This window comes from Photinus pyralis, unplaced genomic scaffold, assembly GCF_008802855.1.
Source record: "Photinus pyralis isolate 1611_PpyrPB1 unplaced genomic scaffold, Ppyr1.3 Ppyr1.4_LG9, whole genome shotgun sequence".
Taxonomy (NCBI): Eukaryota; Metazoa; Arthropoda; class Insecta; order Coleoptera; family Lampyridae; genus Photinus; species Photinus pyralis.
This window is the reverse complement of record NW_022170878.1, coordinates 21,054,594-21,070,781: the sequence shown is the minus strand read 5'-3', so window position 1 is coordinate 21,070,781 and position 16,188 is coordinate 21,054,594. Positions and strand designations below refer to the sequence as shown.

At 37.1% G+C, this 16,188-nt stretch overlaps 1 protein-coding gene across 2 annotated transcripts in view; it reads left to right on the top strand.

Moving 5' to 3' along the window:
• The first annotated feature begins 324 nt into the window (after window positions 1-324).
• LOC116180415 (nephrin) overlaps window positions 325-16,188 on the top strand; it is a 31,076-nt gene continuing 15,212 nt past the window's right edge. For both annotated transcript variants that reach the window (XM_031500387.1, XM_031500385.1), the window contains exons 1-2: window positions 325-502; window positions 6,453-6,632. In XM_031500387.1, coding sequence (XP_031356247.1) covers window positions 436-502; window positions 6,453-6,632 — 247 coding nt within the window. In that variant the 5' untranslated portion in view covers window positions 325-435. The remainder of the gene's footprint in view (window positions 503-6,452; window positions 6,633-16,188) is intronic.

The window sequence follows — 16,188 nt, the reverse complement described above, 5'->3', positions numbered from 1 at the left end:
GAGCTCTCGGTTTGAATTTTTAAAGCTGGGGCGCGCATAAAAACGACCATTAAAAGCAAATACCGCAATAACTCAGCTTGCCAGCGTCAAGTGGCTATCTTAGCATAAGTATAAATGGCGGTGCACGTTGTTATTTACTATTAATCCCCTGTGTACCTGACCTTATAAATCTCGGACGTAAAACAAGCACAACGGTGGGAAACTGGTGCAATATTAACGGACCTGCCTCTGGGCTCATTTAATCGTAATGGACCGTTTCGACTGCATTTAAACGGAACGTATTGCAAAGCTGCAAATTACCCCCTTAATAATATGCGGATTATTGTTACAGATTGCCTGCTCGTACTCGCCCTGCTAGCGAACGGAAGTTTCGCCCAACAGCAGTACTTCCGCGTCCAGCCGAGGGACGTGAAGGTGCAGGAGGGCGGTGAGGCGATGCTGGAATGCGAAGTTGGAAACTTAGGTGGACAAGTTCAGTGGACCAAAGATGGATTCGCTTTGGGTATGTAAATTATTGTGTTTCTCGATACCGGGTCCGGAATTTAAATTTGCGAAATGTCACTCAACGCCTAATTGGACGCGTCCGTATTGTTTTGTTTGCGTTTTGTGGGGAAATCAATACCGAATGCGACTATTTCTCGAGTTGAAAGACAACCTCGCCTGGATCTCAAGATATATTTGTATGCACCTTTTTTTATATTGTGGTTTACTAGCAAAGTGTTGCTGAGGATGCAATTCAGCAACAAGTACAAATTCATATCTCGCAGAAGCAGGGAGTAGTAGATTTCAAAGGTTTTCTTATAAGGTTGCTAGGAAAATTCCGAAGATGTAGTTCATGAAGAATTCTAGTAATATTGGAAGTAAAAGTCGTCTGGGAAGCCTTTGAAATCTTTATGGTGATATTTTCTAAATTTTTTTAATATTCTCAAAAATCTTGAAGAAATATTAAAATTCTCAAAAATCTCAACAATTTTAGAAATTGATTTGAAGGTCTAGGGCTTGCCTAGTTTTGGACACTTAAATATTTTGGAAAAGTTGGATTAAAAATTCCATTCATTAGGAGTGGCGTTGGAGGTTATTATTTTTTGAATTTGTGGATGGGTCTTACTAGTTTTGGAATTGTCTGCGAATATTCCAAAAAATTCATTAAATTACAGAATCTTGACAATAATAGTTGTAAAGACCTCTATCACAAGGTCCTTCTTGAAAATCTGTTTAGGAATTTTTAAGAAATCTGTTGGCGATTCTGTTCTTGTAACTTTATTGCAAATATTCCAAAAACCATTTTTAAAAACTTGTGTTTCTTGGAAACCTACTTTAGTAGGAACCTCTTTCTAAGCCTTTCTTGAAAACTTATTAAGTCATTTTCAAGAAATCTGTTCATGATTCTTAGTTCTTATGGAATTTTCTTCCAAATATTCTAAATAGAAATCAATTAATGAAAAATTCCCGAGAATGTTTGTAAAAACCTCTATTTCAAGTCTTTGTTGAAAACTTGTTAAAAAATCATTTGAAAAGAAAATATTTAGTAGAAACCTCTTTCCAAGATCTTCCTTGAAAACCTGTTAAAAATCACTTAATGGAAATTCCTTGTAAATTTTAATAAAATTCAATTCAATTAAAAAATTCCCGAGAATTTTTGTAAAAACATCTTTCCAAGGTCTTTCTTGAAAACCTGGGAAAAATCGCTTAATGAAACTCCAAGTAATTCTCGAAAACCAATTTAGGAATCTTCGAGAAATCGGTTGATAATTTTTAGTTCTCAAGGACTTTTCTTCAGAAAAATTCATCTAGTGAAAAACCTTTTGTAGAAGCATCTTTTCAAGTATTTTTGGAAAATCTGTGTAGACCTCTTCAAGAAATCTGTCATATGCAATTCTTAAAATATTTTATAAAAAACCTGGAATTAGAAACTTTTTTCCTCGCTTTTTTCCAAGGTTTTCTTGAAAACCTGCTAAAAAATCACCTAGAGAAAAATCCTTGAATCTCAATAAAATTTAATTTAATTAAAAAATGCTAGATAATTTTTGTAAAAACTTCTTTCAACGGTCGTTTGTGAAAACCTGTTAAAAATCACCTCCTCGAAAATTTTAGTAGAAACATTTTTCCAAGTTTTTCGTGAGTCTCTTTAGGAGTTTTGAGCAAATCTGTGGATGGTTCTTAGTTTTTAAGGAATTTTCTTCTAATATTAAAAAAAAAGCATTTCAATAAACAATCCTCGACAATATTTGGTAAATCATCCAGGTAAAATCTTTTAATGAAAAATCCTTGAGAATTGTAATAGAAACCTTTTTTTAATCTTTCTTGAAAACGAGTTTAGGAATCTTCAAGAAATCGGTTGATAATTTTTAGTTCTCAAGGATGTTTCTTCAGAATATTGCACAGAAAAAATCATTTAGTAAGAATCTTTTGTGGAAGCAAGTAAAAAAACCTGTTTAAACCTCTTCAAGACATCTGAAAAAACTTGGAATTTTGTAGAAACCCCTTTCCAAGGTTTTCTCGAAATTTTTCGAAATTTGTGGACAGATCTTAGTTTTTAACGAATTTTCTTCGAATATTCTTTACAGAATCCTTGATATAATAGTATTTGTCAAAAATTCTTGAGCATGTGAATAGATTTTAATTTAATAACAAAAACCTAAAGAATTTTTGTAAAAAGTTCTTTTTAACGTCTTTCTTGATAACCTGTTTAGAAATCTTCAAGAAATCGTATAATTATTTTTAGGCCATGAGGACTTTTCTTGGATATCTTTCAGGGGGAAAATTCATTTCACAAAAAATCTTTAAGAATCTTTCCAAGTCTTTTTGAATTTTTGGAGTTTGTTTGCGAATCTTCCGGAAATTTGTGGATGGTTCTTAGTTTTTAAGGAATTTTCTTCGAATATTTAAAAAAATTCAATCAACAAAAAAGTCCTCGCGAATGTTTGTAAAAATCTCTTTCCAATTGATGCTTGACATTTTGTTGAAATATCATTTACCCTCCTGAAATTTTGGTAGGAACCTCACTCTTCTTGAAAACTTGTTTAGGAAGTTTCAAGAAATTTGTTCATGATTCTTAGTTTTTAAGGTAGGTATTTACTTCGAAATATTCCAAATCGAGATCATTTAATGAAAAAGCGTCAAGAATTTTTGCAAAAGTCTTCTTTGAAAACCTGTTAAATGGTCATTTAATGACGAATCTTCGAGAATATTCAGTAGATACCTTTTTTCAGGTCTTTCTTGAAAACCTGCTTGGGAATCTTCAGGAACTCACCTGATGGTTCTTAGTTTACAGGGAATTTTATTCGTCGAAAGATATCATTTAATTAAAATCTTAGAGAATTTTTTTAAACCTTTTTCCCAAGGTCTTGCAAATCAGTTAATCAAAAATACTTGGGAAGCTTTTTTTTATTTAAAAAATCACTTGAAAAATCCTCGAGAATTGTAGTAAAAACCTTTTTCCAAGTCTTTCTTGGTCTGCTTAGGAATTTTGAGGAAATGTGTGAATGGTTGTTAATTCTTAAGGAATTTTATTTGAATTTCCAGAAAGACACATTTAATTTACAAATCCTCGAGAATGTTTGTAAAAACCTTTTCGCAAGTCTTTCTTAAAAACCACTTTAGGAATCTTCAAGAAATCCGTGGATCATTTTTAAGAACTTTTCATATTGCATAGAAAAATCACGTAATGAAAAATCGTTAAGAAATTTGGAGAAGCCTCCTTCTAAGTAATTTTGGAAAACCTGTTTAGGTATCTGCAAGAAGTATGTCGATATGCAGCGCATAAAGAATTTTTCAATATTCAAAGATATCATTTTAAGAAAAATCCTGCAATTATTGTAGGATTTCTTGAAAACCTGTTTAGGAATCTTTAGTAAATTTGTGAATGGGTGTTAGTGTTTACGTTTCTTAAAAACCTGTTTAAGAATTTTTAAGATATCTGTTGATGATTCGTAGCTCTTTAGGAAATTTGTTCGAAATATTCGAAATAAAAACCGAGATAAAAACCATTTAATGAAAAATCCTAGAGAATTTTTGTAAAAAACTCTCCAAAAAATCTTTCTTGAAAACCTGGTAAAATCGGATAAGGGGCAATCCTTGAGAATCTTACTAGAATTTAATTTAATTAAAGTAAAAAATTGTTTCAACGGTCGTTTTTGAAAGCGTTAAAAAACCACTTAATGAAAGATCTTCGAGAATTTTAGTAGAAACCTCTTTTTAAGCCTTTTTTGAAAACCAGTCAAAGAATTTTGTTCGAAATATTCCAAAAAGAAATCATTTAATGAAAAATCCTCGAGGATGATAGTAAAAACCAATTTCCACGCGTTTCTTGAAAATCTGTCAAAAAATTATTTAATTAAAATCGGCGAGATTGTTAGTAGAAGCCTCTTTTCAAGTTTTTCTTGAAATCCTGATCAAAAATCTGCCAGAATTTCAATGGAAAACTCTTTCGTGAAAACCAGTTCAGGAATCTTCGAGAAATCTGTTGAAGACTTTTAGGTCTTGAGGACTCTTCTTCGGCATATTGCAAATAAAAAAATCAACTTAATAATTTTTGTAGAAACCCTTTATTTTTGGAAAACCGGTTTAGGAATTTCTAGGAAAGTTCAGGATGGTTCTTAGTTGTTAAGGAATTTCCGTCGAATATTCCAAAAAATCGTTTAATTAAAAAATACTAGAGAATTTTTGGAAAAACCATCTTTAAAGACTTTCTTGAAAACCTGTTACAAAATCATTTAATGAAAAATCCCCGAGAATGTCTGTGATACGTAGTTCTTAAGGTAGAATTCTTTTTTCAAATCTCTCTTGAAAACCTGTTTAGGAATCTTCAAGAACTTAATTTAATGAAAAACCCTCGAGCATTTTAACAGGAACCTCTTTTCAAATCCACCTTGAAAACTTGTTCAGGGATCTTCAAGAGATCTTTTGATTATTTTTAGTACTTTTCTGGAACTGTTTCATGGGCAAAATCATGTAATACAAATTTTTAAGAATCTTCAAGTATTTTTGGAAAACCTGTTTGGGAATCTTCAAGAAATCTTTTGATGATTCTTCTTAAGGAATTTGGTTAAAATATTTCAAAAAAACCATTTAATCCTGCAGAATATTTATGAAAACCCCTTCTAAGTCTTTCTTAAAAATCAATTAATGGAAAATCCTCCAGAATTTTAGTAGAACCCTTTTTCAAGTCTTTCTTACCCCCACATGTGTTTCTTGAAACTTGTTAAAATCATGTAATGAAAAATCTTCGAGATTTTTAGTAGAAACCTCTTTCAAAGCTTTTCTTAGGAACATGTTTAGGAATCTTCAGGAAATTATTTGATGGTTCTTAGTTTTTAAGATTCAAAAATCATTCATTTAAAAAATATTAGAGAATTTTAGCAAAAATTTTAGCAAAGTCTTTCTTGAAAATGTGTTTAGCAATCTTCAAGAAATCTTTTGCTAATTCTCGGTTCTTAAGAAATTTTGTTCGAAATATTCTAAAAAGAAACCATTTAATGAAAAATACTGGAAGATACTTTTTCCAAGTCCCTTTGGAAAACCTGTGTACTGTGTAGGAATCCAAAACCTCATTTGAAAAAATGTTTCTAAGAAGATCCTAAAAATGTTTTCTAGGGGGACCAAAATTGTACGTAACGGGATCCCCAACTTGCTGTGGTTGTGGCGTCAGCAACAATAGTCCTAAAAATTCACGTTTTAGGTAGATACTTTGACACAAGCTGGTAAATTGGCAAATCTTAAAAGTGCTAGGGCGCAAGTAAGTAACAAGAAGTGTCGGATTATTTTACTTCTAAATTGTTGCTGGGATGTGGAATCTGATGCAGCAAAGGAAACTGGAAGATCAGCAGTTGCAGTTAAAGTGCTGTCAAAGGACCCTTTAAAAGCTAGGCAGGGGTGGTCATGTCGCAGATATCACATGTGTACGTAGTAATAATGTATGTGCAGCCATTCCGGCCGAATGGCATCCATAAATACGCACATCTAAAACAAACAGTTACAAATTTCACTTTGTTATCTGAATAAATATTATACTCGCCCCTTATCGGCGAGCAACCCATTTCACCGATGAACAGCCAATATCGAGCGTGACGCATTAAAATATTCAAATGAGGCGTTTTAAATTCCGTTCTTACAACGAATGTTTAAAATTCAAGGTGTTATTTAATACCAGCTGCAACACGGCCAACCTGCCAGCAGGTGGAATTCTATAACGAAGGGTACCTATTTACTTCTTCGGCCATTTCCTGGTGGACGCGTCGGTTACGGACGCCTGTTAGTATGCGATTATTCTAACATTATGGATATGTGGATATTACACTTGTAGATTGTACACAATGAAATTCTAATTACACGCCCGAGTTAGGGTAAGCACTACGCCTAAATGCAATCAACAGATGGGTAATCTAGCGTAGAAAACTATCTGTGGAGATCCACTGGACCGATTTTAATTTACTCCCGTTTTCGTTTTGCAGGCTTCTCATCGGTTATAGCGGGATTCCCAAGGTATTCCGTTATCGGCGACCGACGTCACGGCGTCTACAACCTAAGGGTTAACAACGCGTCCCTCGATGACGACGCCGAGTATCAGTGCCAAGTGGGACCTTCTCGCTTTCATAAAGCCATCAGGGCGAACGCCCGTCTCATTGTTATATGTAAGTAAATATTTAATATAAACGGGGAACGTGTCCCAAATAAACATAAGGGCACCTTCATGAAATATTGAATTTCGATTACCCTCGTTTCGTTTTTTCCCCTCTTCTTCTGCTTCATCCCCCCGAACGCGCGCGTTAAGCGGGGTTACGTGAGGAGAGAGATGTATAAATTAAGCTTAACTGCAATTGCATGGGGTTGTTCTTTTGTGCTCAGGTTTAACTTCGCTGTCTGCTGCAAGTTAGTTGATAAATATACGACGGCGTACCGGCAATATTTGTTTTACGTGCGGAACAAGTACATTTATATAGTTGGAAAAGCTCCGCTGCTTCTAATTGAAAATTTTCCTCTTGTTCATTCTGTAATGTTACATTCTGATGATGATGCGGGTTTAAATGAGTTCGCGACGAATGCTGCCAATTTGGAATTCCTTTCGCATTCTATTGAAGACTCCGTAAGTCTTGCGATTATTCAAACATCAGTTAGAAAGAATAATTCGAGAAACAGAAAATAGAATTATCTATCAGAATTTAATTTCTTGTGCTAGATTGCGTTAGGGTTTATTTTGGCTTATAGAATTTTACACAAGGTTCGACGGAACGGACGGACAGACTCGAGCGCCACCAAGGGTACTGCCACGCCCTTGGTCAAGGTCGGCGGTGACCACAAAATTAAAGCGCACAGAAACTTTCCTAAGCGGGAACAGTAAATAATTGGATTTGGTAGCGGTATCTACGAGAAAGCAAATGCAGGAAAGAAAAACAATATTCCCTCTTTATAATTAATAAAACGGAAACTTTCAAAAAGCTCACCCTGCAATGAAACGGAGCGGTAGAAATTACTGTGCAAGAAAAAGCAAAAGCTATAGAAACGGTGCGGTAAACTTAATGTAAAAGCACAAATTAAAGGGTATGAATGGAAAATAAATGTATGGGAAAGCTATAAAAGTGCAAAAAGTTACAACCACCAAAGGCCAAAACATCCTCTATAAATTAAGCGTTTACCTTACGTAAACTTCTCATACGGATAGGGAACTTAGGAAATTCTGGGCCGGCCGGCGTATTCGGTCAATACTGTCCAAAAATTACAACTTCTCTAATTCCGTAATTAGTCTTAAAATTCAAATTAATTAGAAGCGCTTCTTTTGATATCCCACACGACTATGTGAAATGACGGTTACTCCAACACACTTATTTAGCTACTGTTAATTTCACTTACTTAATTGACCGGATTGAATAGTCTAAGTAGTCCACTTAACACCTATCGTTAATTGGAATTTTTCAGGTCGGCACAAAGGTCGCTGATATTGGTGCATGGCCTTGCTTATTGCTCGTTAGTTAACATAGGAAACCAAAATCCTGCCAATAATTGCTTAATGGAGCTGAAATATTAAAATATTAATTTACCTCGTGTTCTAAATGACAAGAGCTTTCGAAGTATTTTGACGGGAACGGTTACAAACGGCGAATTAAATACGGCTTCATATTTCCCTTGACGGTTGACTACAAATAACCCACTACCTTATATTTCTAACTCCCAAAGGGAAATAAACATTTTCTGAGCGACAATCTTCGTAACGCTTCTAGATACCGAGTGTTCATCTACAGGGTGCTCACTAAAATTGGTAATTTCTAGGCGGAAAACAGGTGCTTCGCTACAAAGGGGATATAAAAATCAGGTGTGAAGATAGCCGGGGCATTTGCGATTAGTTTGGTTTAATCGAATCCAAAATTCCGCGCCGTTTAAATGAAACTGTGCACCTTATAAAACAAAAATTATTTCAAAATTTGTTAGTCCGATCCTCAGAGCAGGACACAAAAGTTTTTGCCCGTTCAACTTCATCGGGTCGCGAACCTTTTCATAGATGATTTTTTATTACGCGGAATTGAGCCTCTTGGTATAAAATTTTGCGTTAGGGAAAATGGGTTAGGGTAAAAACCATTAACTGTCTTGGCCAACTGTACGCAACAACCAATGTTTCTATTTTTTCTATCTTTTTCTTCTGCAGAAATTAAGCGCTAATTATGAGACAAAACATTCTCTCCTACTCGCATTCGTAACAAGAGCACAGCGGTTAATACCTCCTGGTGGCAAAACATTATATTAGGTGCGTACAAGTAGTGAGAGAAGATCAAATGCCCCGTAAAATCTTTCCGCAGCTTACATTGTGGTCTAATAAAGAGCACCTGCTCCAGGCCAAACATTCTCTCTAGTACAGGAGCACAGAAGTGAAGGTCTCCTGATGGAAAAAAATCATATCAGACGCGTAGAGGTGAAAATAGATGTTAACATTTTCCACGGTTTATATTCCTCTCCAAGTGAAACAAAACATACTCACCTAATTGCGGTTAGTAACAGGGACACAAAATACATGACTCGTAAAAGCTGTTAATAACAGGAGTACAGAATTGAAAACCTCCTGTCGACAGAAAATTGTCTGAGCACATAAAAGAACACACTAAAGAGCCCCTTCTTCAGATGACGGAAAGCATACTCTCCCAACATCTGTAACAGGATCACAGAGGTGAAAGCCTTTCGATGACTAAAAATTGCTTGATGCGCGTATAAGTGAAGTGGTATAAAATAAATCGTCTTCCCAACCAAAGAAGTTCACGTTCTCCAGCGGAAACGAAACGTATTGTAGCAGGAGCACAACCATGAATGCCTCTTATGGATGACGCGTAAAATTTTTCCGCAGTTTATTTAACGTTTATAAGAAATAGAGGTGAAAGCTTCTTGATGACAAAAATGTATCAGGCGTACAGAAATGAAAAAATATAAAATGACTCGTAATATTATTCCGCAGTTCCGTTCAAATAAAGAGCAACGTTTCTATAGGCGAAAGCCTACTGCTGACAGAATTTTATATCAGGCGCACAGAATTGTAAAAAAAAGTATAGAATCGTTCCGCAGATCGAATAAAGATCACTTTATTCAAATGAAACAAAACACACAATTATAATAGCTGTTAGCTACAGAAGCACAAACGTTTCCTGATAGAAAAATGGTGTCAGGCGCAAAAAAGTGACAAAATAAGACCTTTACGCAAATTATGTTCCTAACAAAACATACTGTCCTAGTAACTGTTGGTAATAGATGCACAGTGGTGAAAGCGTACCGGTGATTGAAAATTGTATAAGGTGCATAGAAGTGAAAGAGGTAATTATTCCCGCGGGTTATGTTTCTTTCCAAAATGGGACACCTTCTCTAGATGAAACAAATCATGTTCTTTTCAACAGCTGTTACTAACAGGAGCATATAGGGGAAAGTCTCATCAGAACCCAAAATTGTATCATGCAAATGACTATTAGTAACAGGAGTTCAGAGATGAAATTTTGCTGATGGAAGAAATTGTGTTAGGGGCATAAGAGAGAAGAAAGAAAGAAATAACTTCCGGAAACTTATGTTCCTCTCCCAGAAAGTGCACTTTCTCCGGGCGAAAGAGAACATTAGCTCTGGCAATGGCTGTTGGTAGCAGTAGTACAAAGGCGAATGTCTTACTATGAAAAAAAGTCGTATCGGACACATAGTTAGTAGAAAAAAAGGGATTAAAATTTTTTGCGGGTTACCTAGTAGCTTTGTAACAACAAATTGTATTAGGCGCGTAGAAGTAGTGAAAAATAGTAACCTGGTAAAATATTACGGCCCAATAAAGAGTTCCATGTTTAAACAACACGTGATCTGTAGTAACAGAAGCACAAAGATAAATGTCTCCTGAATGAATAAAATCGTATCAGGCGCATAGAAGTGAAAAATGCAGGAAATGACCTGAGCACAGCTTGATCCACTAAGAGGACTTTCTCCAGATAAAAAGTTAATGTTAGGCAAACATATACATAGGAGAGCGTCTGTAAATAATTTTTGCATATTTTTAGTTTCGGATACTTTGACGATTATTAAAAAAAGATTGGTTTGTACCAGGTAAACATGAAGTGGTTACGAGGAGAATGCGTGAAAGGTTTCCGTTATACTAAGGCATCCTTTGATTCTTTAATTTGTGTTAGGGGAGCATAAATATCGAAATTGGTTTTTAGATTGTTTTAATTCGTAAGAACGTATAATGCCAGGAAATAAAATTATTCAATATGTTTTCCTGGTACGAATATCTCCTTGCTGTAGAAAGGGGCATAATGTCTATGGTAGATGCGTTTCGACATTCGTCATTAAGGAATTAGAGCGGGGTTACAGAAAGGCATAGAAAACATAATACGTTATGTTTTTCTGATACACATAAATGAATTTTGATGGCCACCTTCTCGTGTATTATTATATTATTTAGAAATCGTCGTGTCAATGTAAGAAAAAATCAAGCAGGTGCGAGAATTATTAACAGATGTTCTCCTGATACGAAAAATTGCCCTAGGAGTAGAAAAGTTCAAATAGGTTCATAAATACCTTTAAAGGCTCATAAAAGCTGCAAAAGGCGCTTCAAAGGCTCTTAAAATTATAGAGAAAGTGTTTCTTGATGAACTTTTGAAAAATATCTCTAAAGCGCGGCCTTTAAAGATACTTGAATGTTTTTGATAATATAAGATTTTGAAGGTTCTTAAAAATCTTTCAATGCTCTCAAAAGCTTTCCATGTCTTACAAACGTTATCAAACGCTCGACGGTTAGTATTAAACCTTAGGGGAGATCGTTGGAGACTTATTAAAACTTTTGGAGACTTTACGGATCTTGAATGCCTTTAAAAACTCTCGAAATCATTCGTAGACTTTAAAGAAATCGTAGCCAAATGTCTATTGAAGATTCTAAAATCTTCTTGGACCTTCTTGAAAGTAGGGAAGTTTTAGAATTGATAGGGCACCAATATTGACTACCAGGAAACGGCCCGTCTGCAGAATGTAGCTGGAACCATGTGTTGGGTGGCAATCAGGGCTCGGAATGGACCGGAACGAGCCGGAACGCCGTTCCGGTTGGTAAAAAATATTACAATATCGTTCCGTTTCGTCGAAAATATTTGTACGCCGTTCCTTTTCGTAAAGGGTCCGCAGCGTCAGATCCTCTCCGCCCGTACACAAAGAAATTTTACAGAACCCTACATATTGTTGGATTATTTTTTCTGAATGCGGTAAAAATCACATGGAGACAATTATACGCCGCCCCAGCTCATACCAGCACACGGAACCCAATAGTATCCACTGGTCTCCACACCAAGGGAAAGAATAAAAATGAAACATTTAAGTTTTGTTAAGTTGTATCGTTGTTTTTATGTACGTACTACATGTTTTCTATGCCCCCCCCCCCTCTCCTGATGGGCCGATGCTTGCGTTCCGGTTCGGGAAAATTTCCATTCCGAGCACTGGTGGCAAGATGTTAGTTCGGTTCGATTTCTGACCTAACGAATTCGTATGGCTCGGCGATGTGTTAGTCACCAGTCCTCATATCCGCGGTGAAAACTGCAAATTGCTTTTCAATTGCTATTTTTAATCTTTAATTTGTCCCACAACGAAATTCTTTGTTCATATAAAGCCAAGATGCAACTTGAGCTTCAGCTAAAACCCCAAACGTAAAACTGAAGTGTGCTTCTTAAGCTTCAATACTTCATAATATTGAAAAGCACACCGAAGCTTGAGACTTGAAGATAAGGCCTTGTCACAGCATCTCGTTTCGAGTGCGAAACAAACAAGCACTTTACGAAAGCTTATTATTGCGAGAAATCGTGTAAATTACGGTTCCTTTGAGAGTATAGGTTTATAACCGCGCACGTTCCTTTATATAATATAAACAATTTTTCATTTTCGTGCCATCGTATCGCGTATAAGTGGCACACACTCCCGAGTCCGGCTCAAAAAATACGGAAAGTAATCCACTTCTCGAGCCCGAGGAGTTGTAGATAAATAAAGTAAAAAAGATTAATGCCTTAAAAAAAAGCATTTTTTCCGCAGAATTTATGACTGAAAGAGGATAAAAAGCATTCTGGCAAGAACAGGAGTGCTCGAATGAAATAAAATAATTTTCGTTATTCCGCTAATTTTTCTATAATTTATCATCGTCGCGCGAAACCCCTTAATACCTGTTGAATCTACAAGGAAGATATTAACTTTCAACTTTATCGTAATACTCTTTTTTTCCCCCAGTCGTCGTAATGCGGCCCTCCTTCGGGGGGAGTTAATTTTCACACGAAAAGGGGGACGAGTCCCCGTCGACCCGATTGCAGTGCGGAAACTCGGCTTACAATGCGAACGGAACGCTCTTAAAATGATTACAAATCATTTCCAGGTGCGCTCGTGGCGCCCACCCCCCTGAAAACATGAAAGGCCTTTGAATTCGGAATGTTATTACTAAAATGCTTTTTACGAATGTATACAAATAACGTATTGAGAACTGCATAGGCATGGGCCGAAACAAACGGTACGGATGCGCTCTGGAAATCCAGTGCCGGTCTAATTAAAGGGGGGAGCTTAAATTATGAAATAGGGCGTTTCAGGTTATTTGTGTTTATACTAGTACTAATTTCGTTAGGAGAATGGCTAAACGCACTTATATCATTGTCTGGTTTTGTTTGAGTGCCCATAAAATGCCAAGCCGTTGGCGATTTTGTCCCTTTGAAGGACCCACTTTTCAGTTTTTCGTTTATAACTCTTAACTCATTGCGCACTGGGACCTGGCAGTTGTTCTCAATCTTCCACCCATACATCTGAGGAGGCATGATACTTTCCAGCCACTGCTGAACTTGGTGGAATGTTCGGAGGGAACACTTATTTCAAGGGTGTACCTGTGGGCATTGAGGGAGATCTCTTTCGCTTGATCCCCATAGCCACCCCAAAATGCATTTTGTACTTTGGTGATGGTACAGAAAAGTTGTGAATACACCGCTGCTGCTTTCTGGAACTATGACTTTTTCGAAATGCGGAAGTGTGTCCCATCCACTAAAAGCGTGCAAAAACAGCCCAAAATCGGTATGATCGGCACATCTTGAGATGCCGTTAACAAATTTGTACTACTCTTGGGATTTTCGTTTATCTGTTTATCTTCTCCATGCCTAGCATGTAGAGATGGCAAGACTGCATATGGGAAGTGTCCCACCGCATGGAAATACGGGATCATGGGTCTCCCTAACGGATTTTGATACTAATTAACCAGCAGGATCACAAGGGGAGGCCGACCAGGCACATTTACGTATATCTAAGGTCCATTGTGCCTTCGCAAGCAGGATCGGCGCCCGTTCCTCTCAATAAAGGTTAGGAGCCTGTGTAGCTGTGTAAGTGGCTTCACACTCCCAGGTTTCAGATAACCGTTGCCAAGGAGTTGATGTGTGTCTCTGATCATGGCGCCACAGTGGCAGACCACCTGCTCGGTAGTTTTATCTACCTCGTTACAGAACCTGCACGTGGGCTTCTCCACAAACCCAATGTTATGCAGATCATAGTCAACCATCGAGTGCCCTGTAAGCCGTGAGGGCACCGGTGATTTTAGAAGTTTTAGAAGCTTACCATGTTAGACTCACCTAATCTTTCTAGAGTTCGCCTGAGCCTTAGCTGAAACCCCGCCCGCTCAAAGGCAAAATAAAAAAAAATAAAAAAAATATAAAAAAATAAAAAAAGTAAAAAAATACATAAAAAAAAATAAAAAATTAAGTGCCGTTAGCCAATCGGAACCTGTCATGTTGGCAAACATCTCTGCCTGAAACATGGTGCTATGCTGACCAAGGGAGAATCAGACGTCAGCTCCCGGTCGATCACCATTCATACCCATCTCCGTTCCCCTTTCCGTTAGGGACCTGTCTGTAAACCACGCGAACTCCTCAGGTTTGAAGAACGGGCAATTCGAGTTCAGCCACATGCTCTCTGCCCGGAAGAGTGTCCTTATAACCCTTCGATCTTAGTAAGACGGTCCGGATCACGTCCCTTCTTGTGAGGAAGGGATCGGATCTGAAAGTTTCCTCCTCGCTCCGCCCGTGCCCAAAGCTGTATCGATACTTCTAACCGTTCCAATAGTTCAGCATCCACAGCTAAGTGTCAAGGCTCTAGTCCACGTATCTCTGTGTTACGCTCCGTCCTCGTTCAGAGTAAAAAAAAGGTCAACGTGTTCAGGATCTATAATAGATATAGTGTGTTTAAGAGCCTTTAGAAAGCCCCAATTCTTTCCAAAAGTTTCCAAGAACTTTTAACAGAGATTTAGTCCTCGAGACTCCCACGTGCGGTTTCGTAGTGTTTAAGAGAACCTAAATGAGTCTCCCTTATTAAGATTCACTCCTGTCTTGAGGAGCCGAACCTTTTACAATTTTTGTGAACCTTTGTGTACTTTTAAGAGCCTTAAAAGGAGTTTTAAAATCTCAACAGATGTTAGTGCTTTTAAAAACGTTCAGGAATCTTTAAGAAGCCTTTAAAAATATTGACTAATGTTCCGGACACTCAGTGTCTAAAAGATTTCAAAAGGCTTTCAGAATCTTCAATGGATATTTCGGCATTGGGGGCATTTCAAAGGTCCAAGAAGCTTTTATAACGTTCAATAGACATCTGGCTTTTAAAGAACTACGAGTTTATGGCCGCTTTCGAGAGTTTAAAGGTATTCAAGACCCTTAAAGTCTCAATAAGTCTCCAACAATGTTCTCTAAGATAATCTTATGGAAAGCTTTTCCCTGTAAAGGATAGTGTCTGTATAACATTTTGATTTTAGTAAGACAGCCCGGCTTCCCTTCTTGCGAGGACGGGATCGTGAGGGTTTTCTCCCAGGTCCGCCCGTGCCCAAGGCTATCTCGATGTTTCCACTCGTCCCAGTCATTTACCCGTATAGAAGCCTTTCTGAGCCTCTGCCTGTAAAGGCTCTAAGTCCCAGAAGTGCCTCCATGCCCAAAGTGTATTTTTTTACGTGTGGACGAGAAGTGAAGTCACATTAGCTAGTTGGCCGGTTTTGACGTCACCCCTCTCTTTATTTGGATACTATCTCTTTTTCATCCACTTTAGACTCGATGATGTCAAGAAACAAAACACTTCCTGTTCATTTTAACGACGCAACACTCACGAAATCGGGAAAATGTGACACAAAAACATCGCACTGACAAACAAAACAAAACGCTAAGTGTTTATTTTTTGAGTGCATCTTTGAAGAGTTATCCGGTCAAAAAGAGTATTTTTTCCAAAATTAGAGACTTTCAAAACCGCATATCCGAGATATAAGCGAAAAGTGTACATTTTCTTCAATAATGAATGCAAAGGAATCGTAAAAATCTATTAAGAGAGCAAACAATTAGAGGCACAACAAATGAAGCTGTTACCGAGACGTGTCCCACACATTTCTGGGCTTCTTTATTAAATTCCCTTCTCTGAAAGATCCCGTCACACTTCTCGTTACCATAATAATCATAAATCCTTGCCAAAGCTCGACGTATCTCATTATATACGCGACAAGGTTTAAAGTGGCAATTTTAGGACGTTTTTTTAATTGTAAACCCGTGACGCCTTTTGTGTTCGGACGAAAATGAAGTGCGTCTCAAGAGTTGCGCTGCTCTCGTGTATTATTGCGCCCCCTGTTTGCACCTTCTTCGCTGTCGTTATAGGGGTACGGATTCAAACTTATTAATCTCAAATCTTGATGAAGACGCTAACATTAAATTG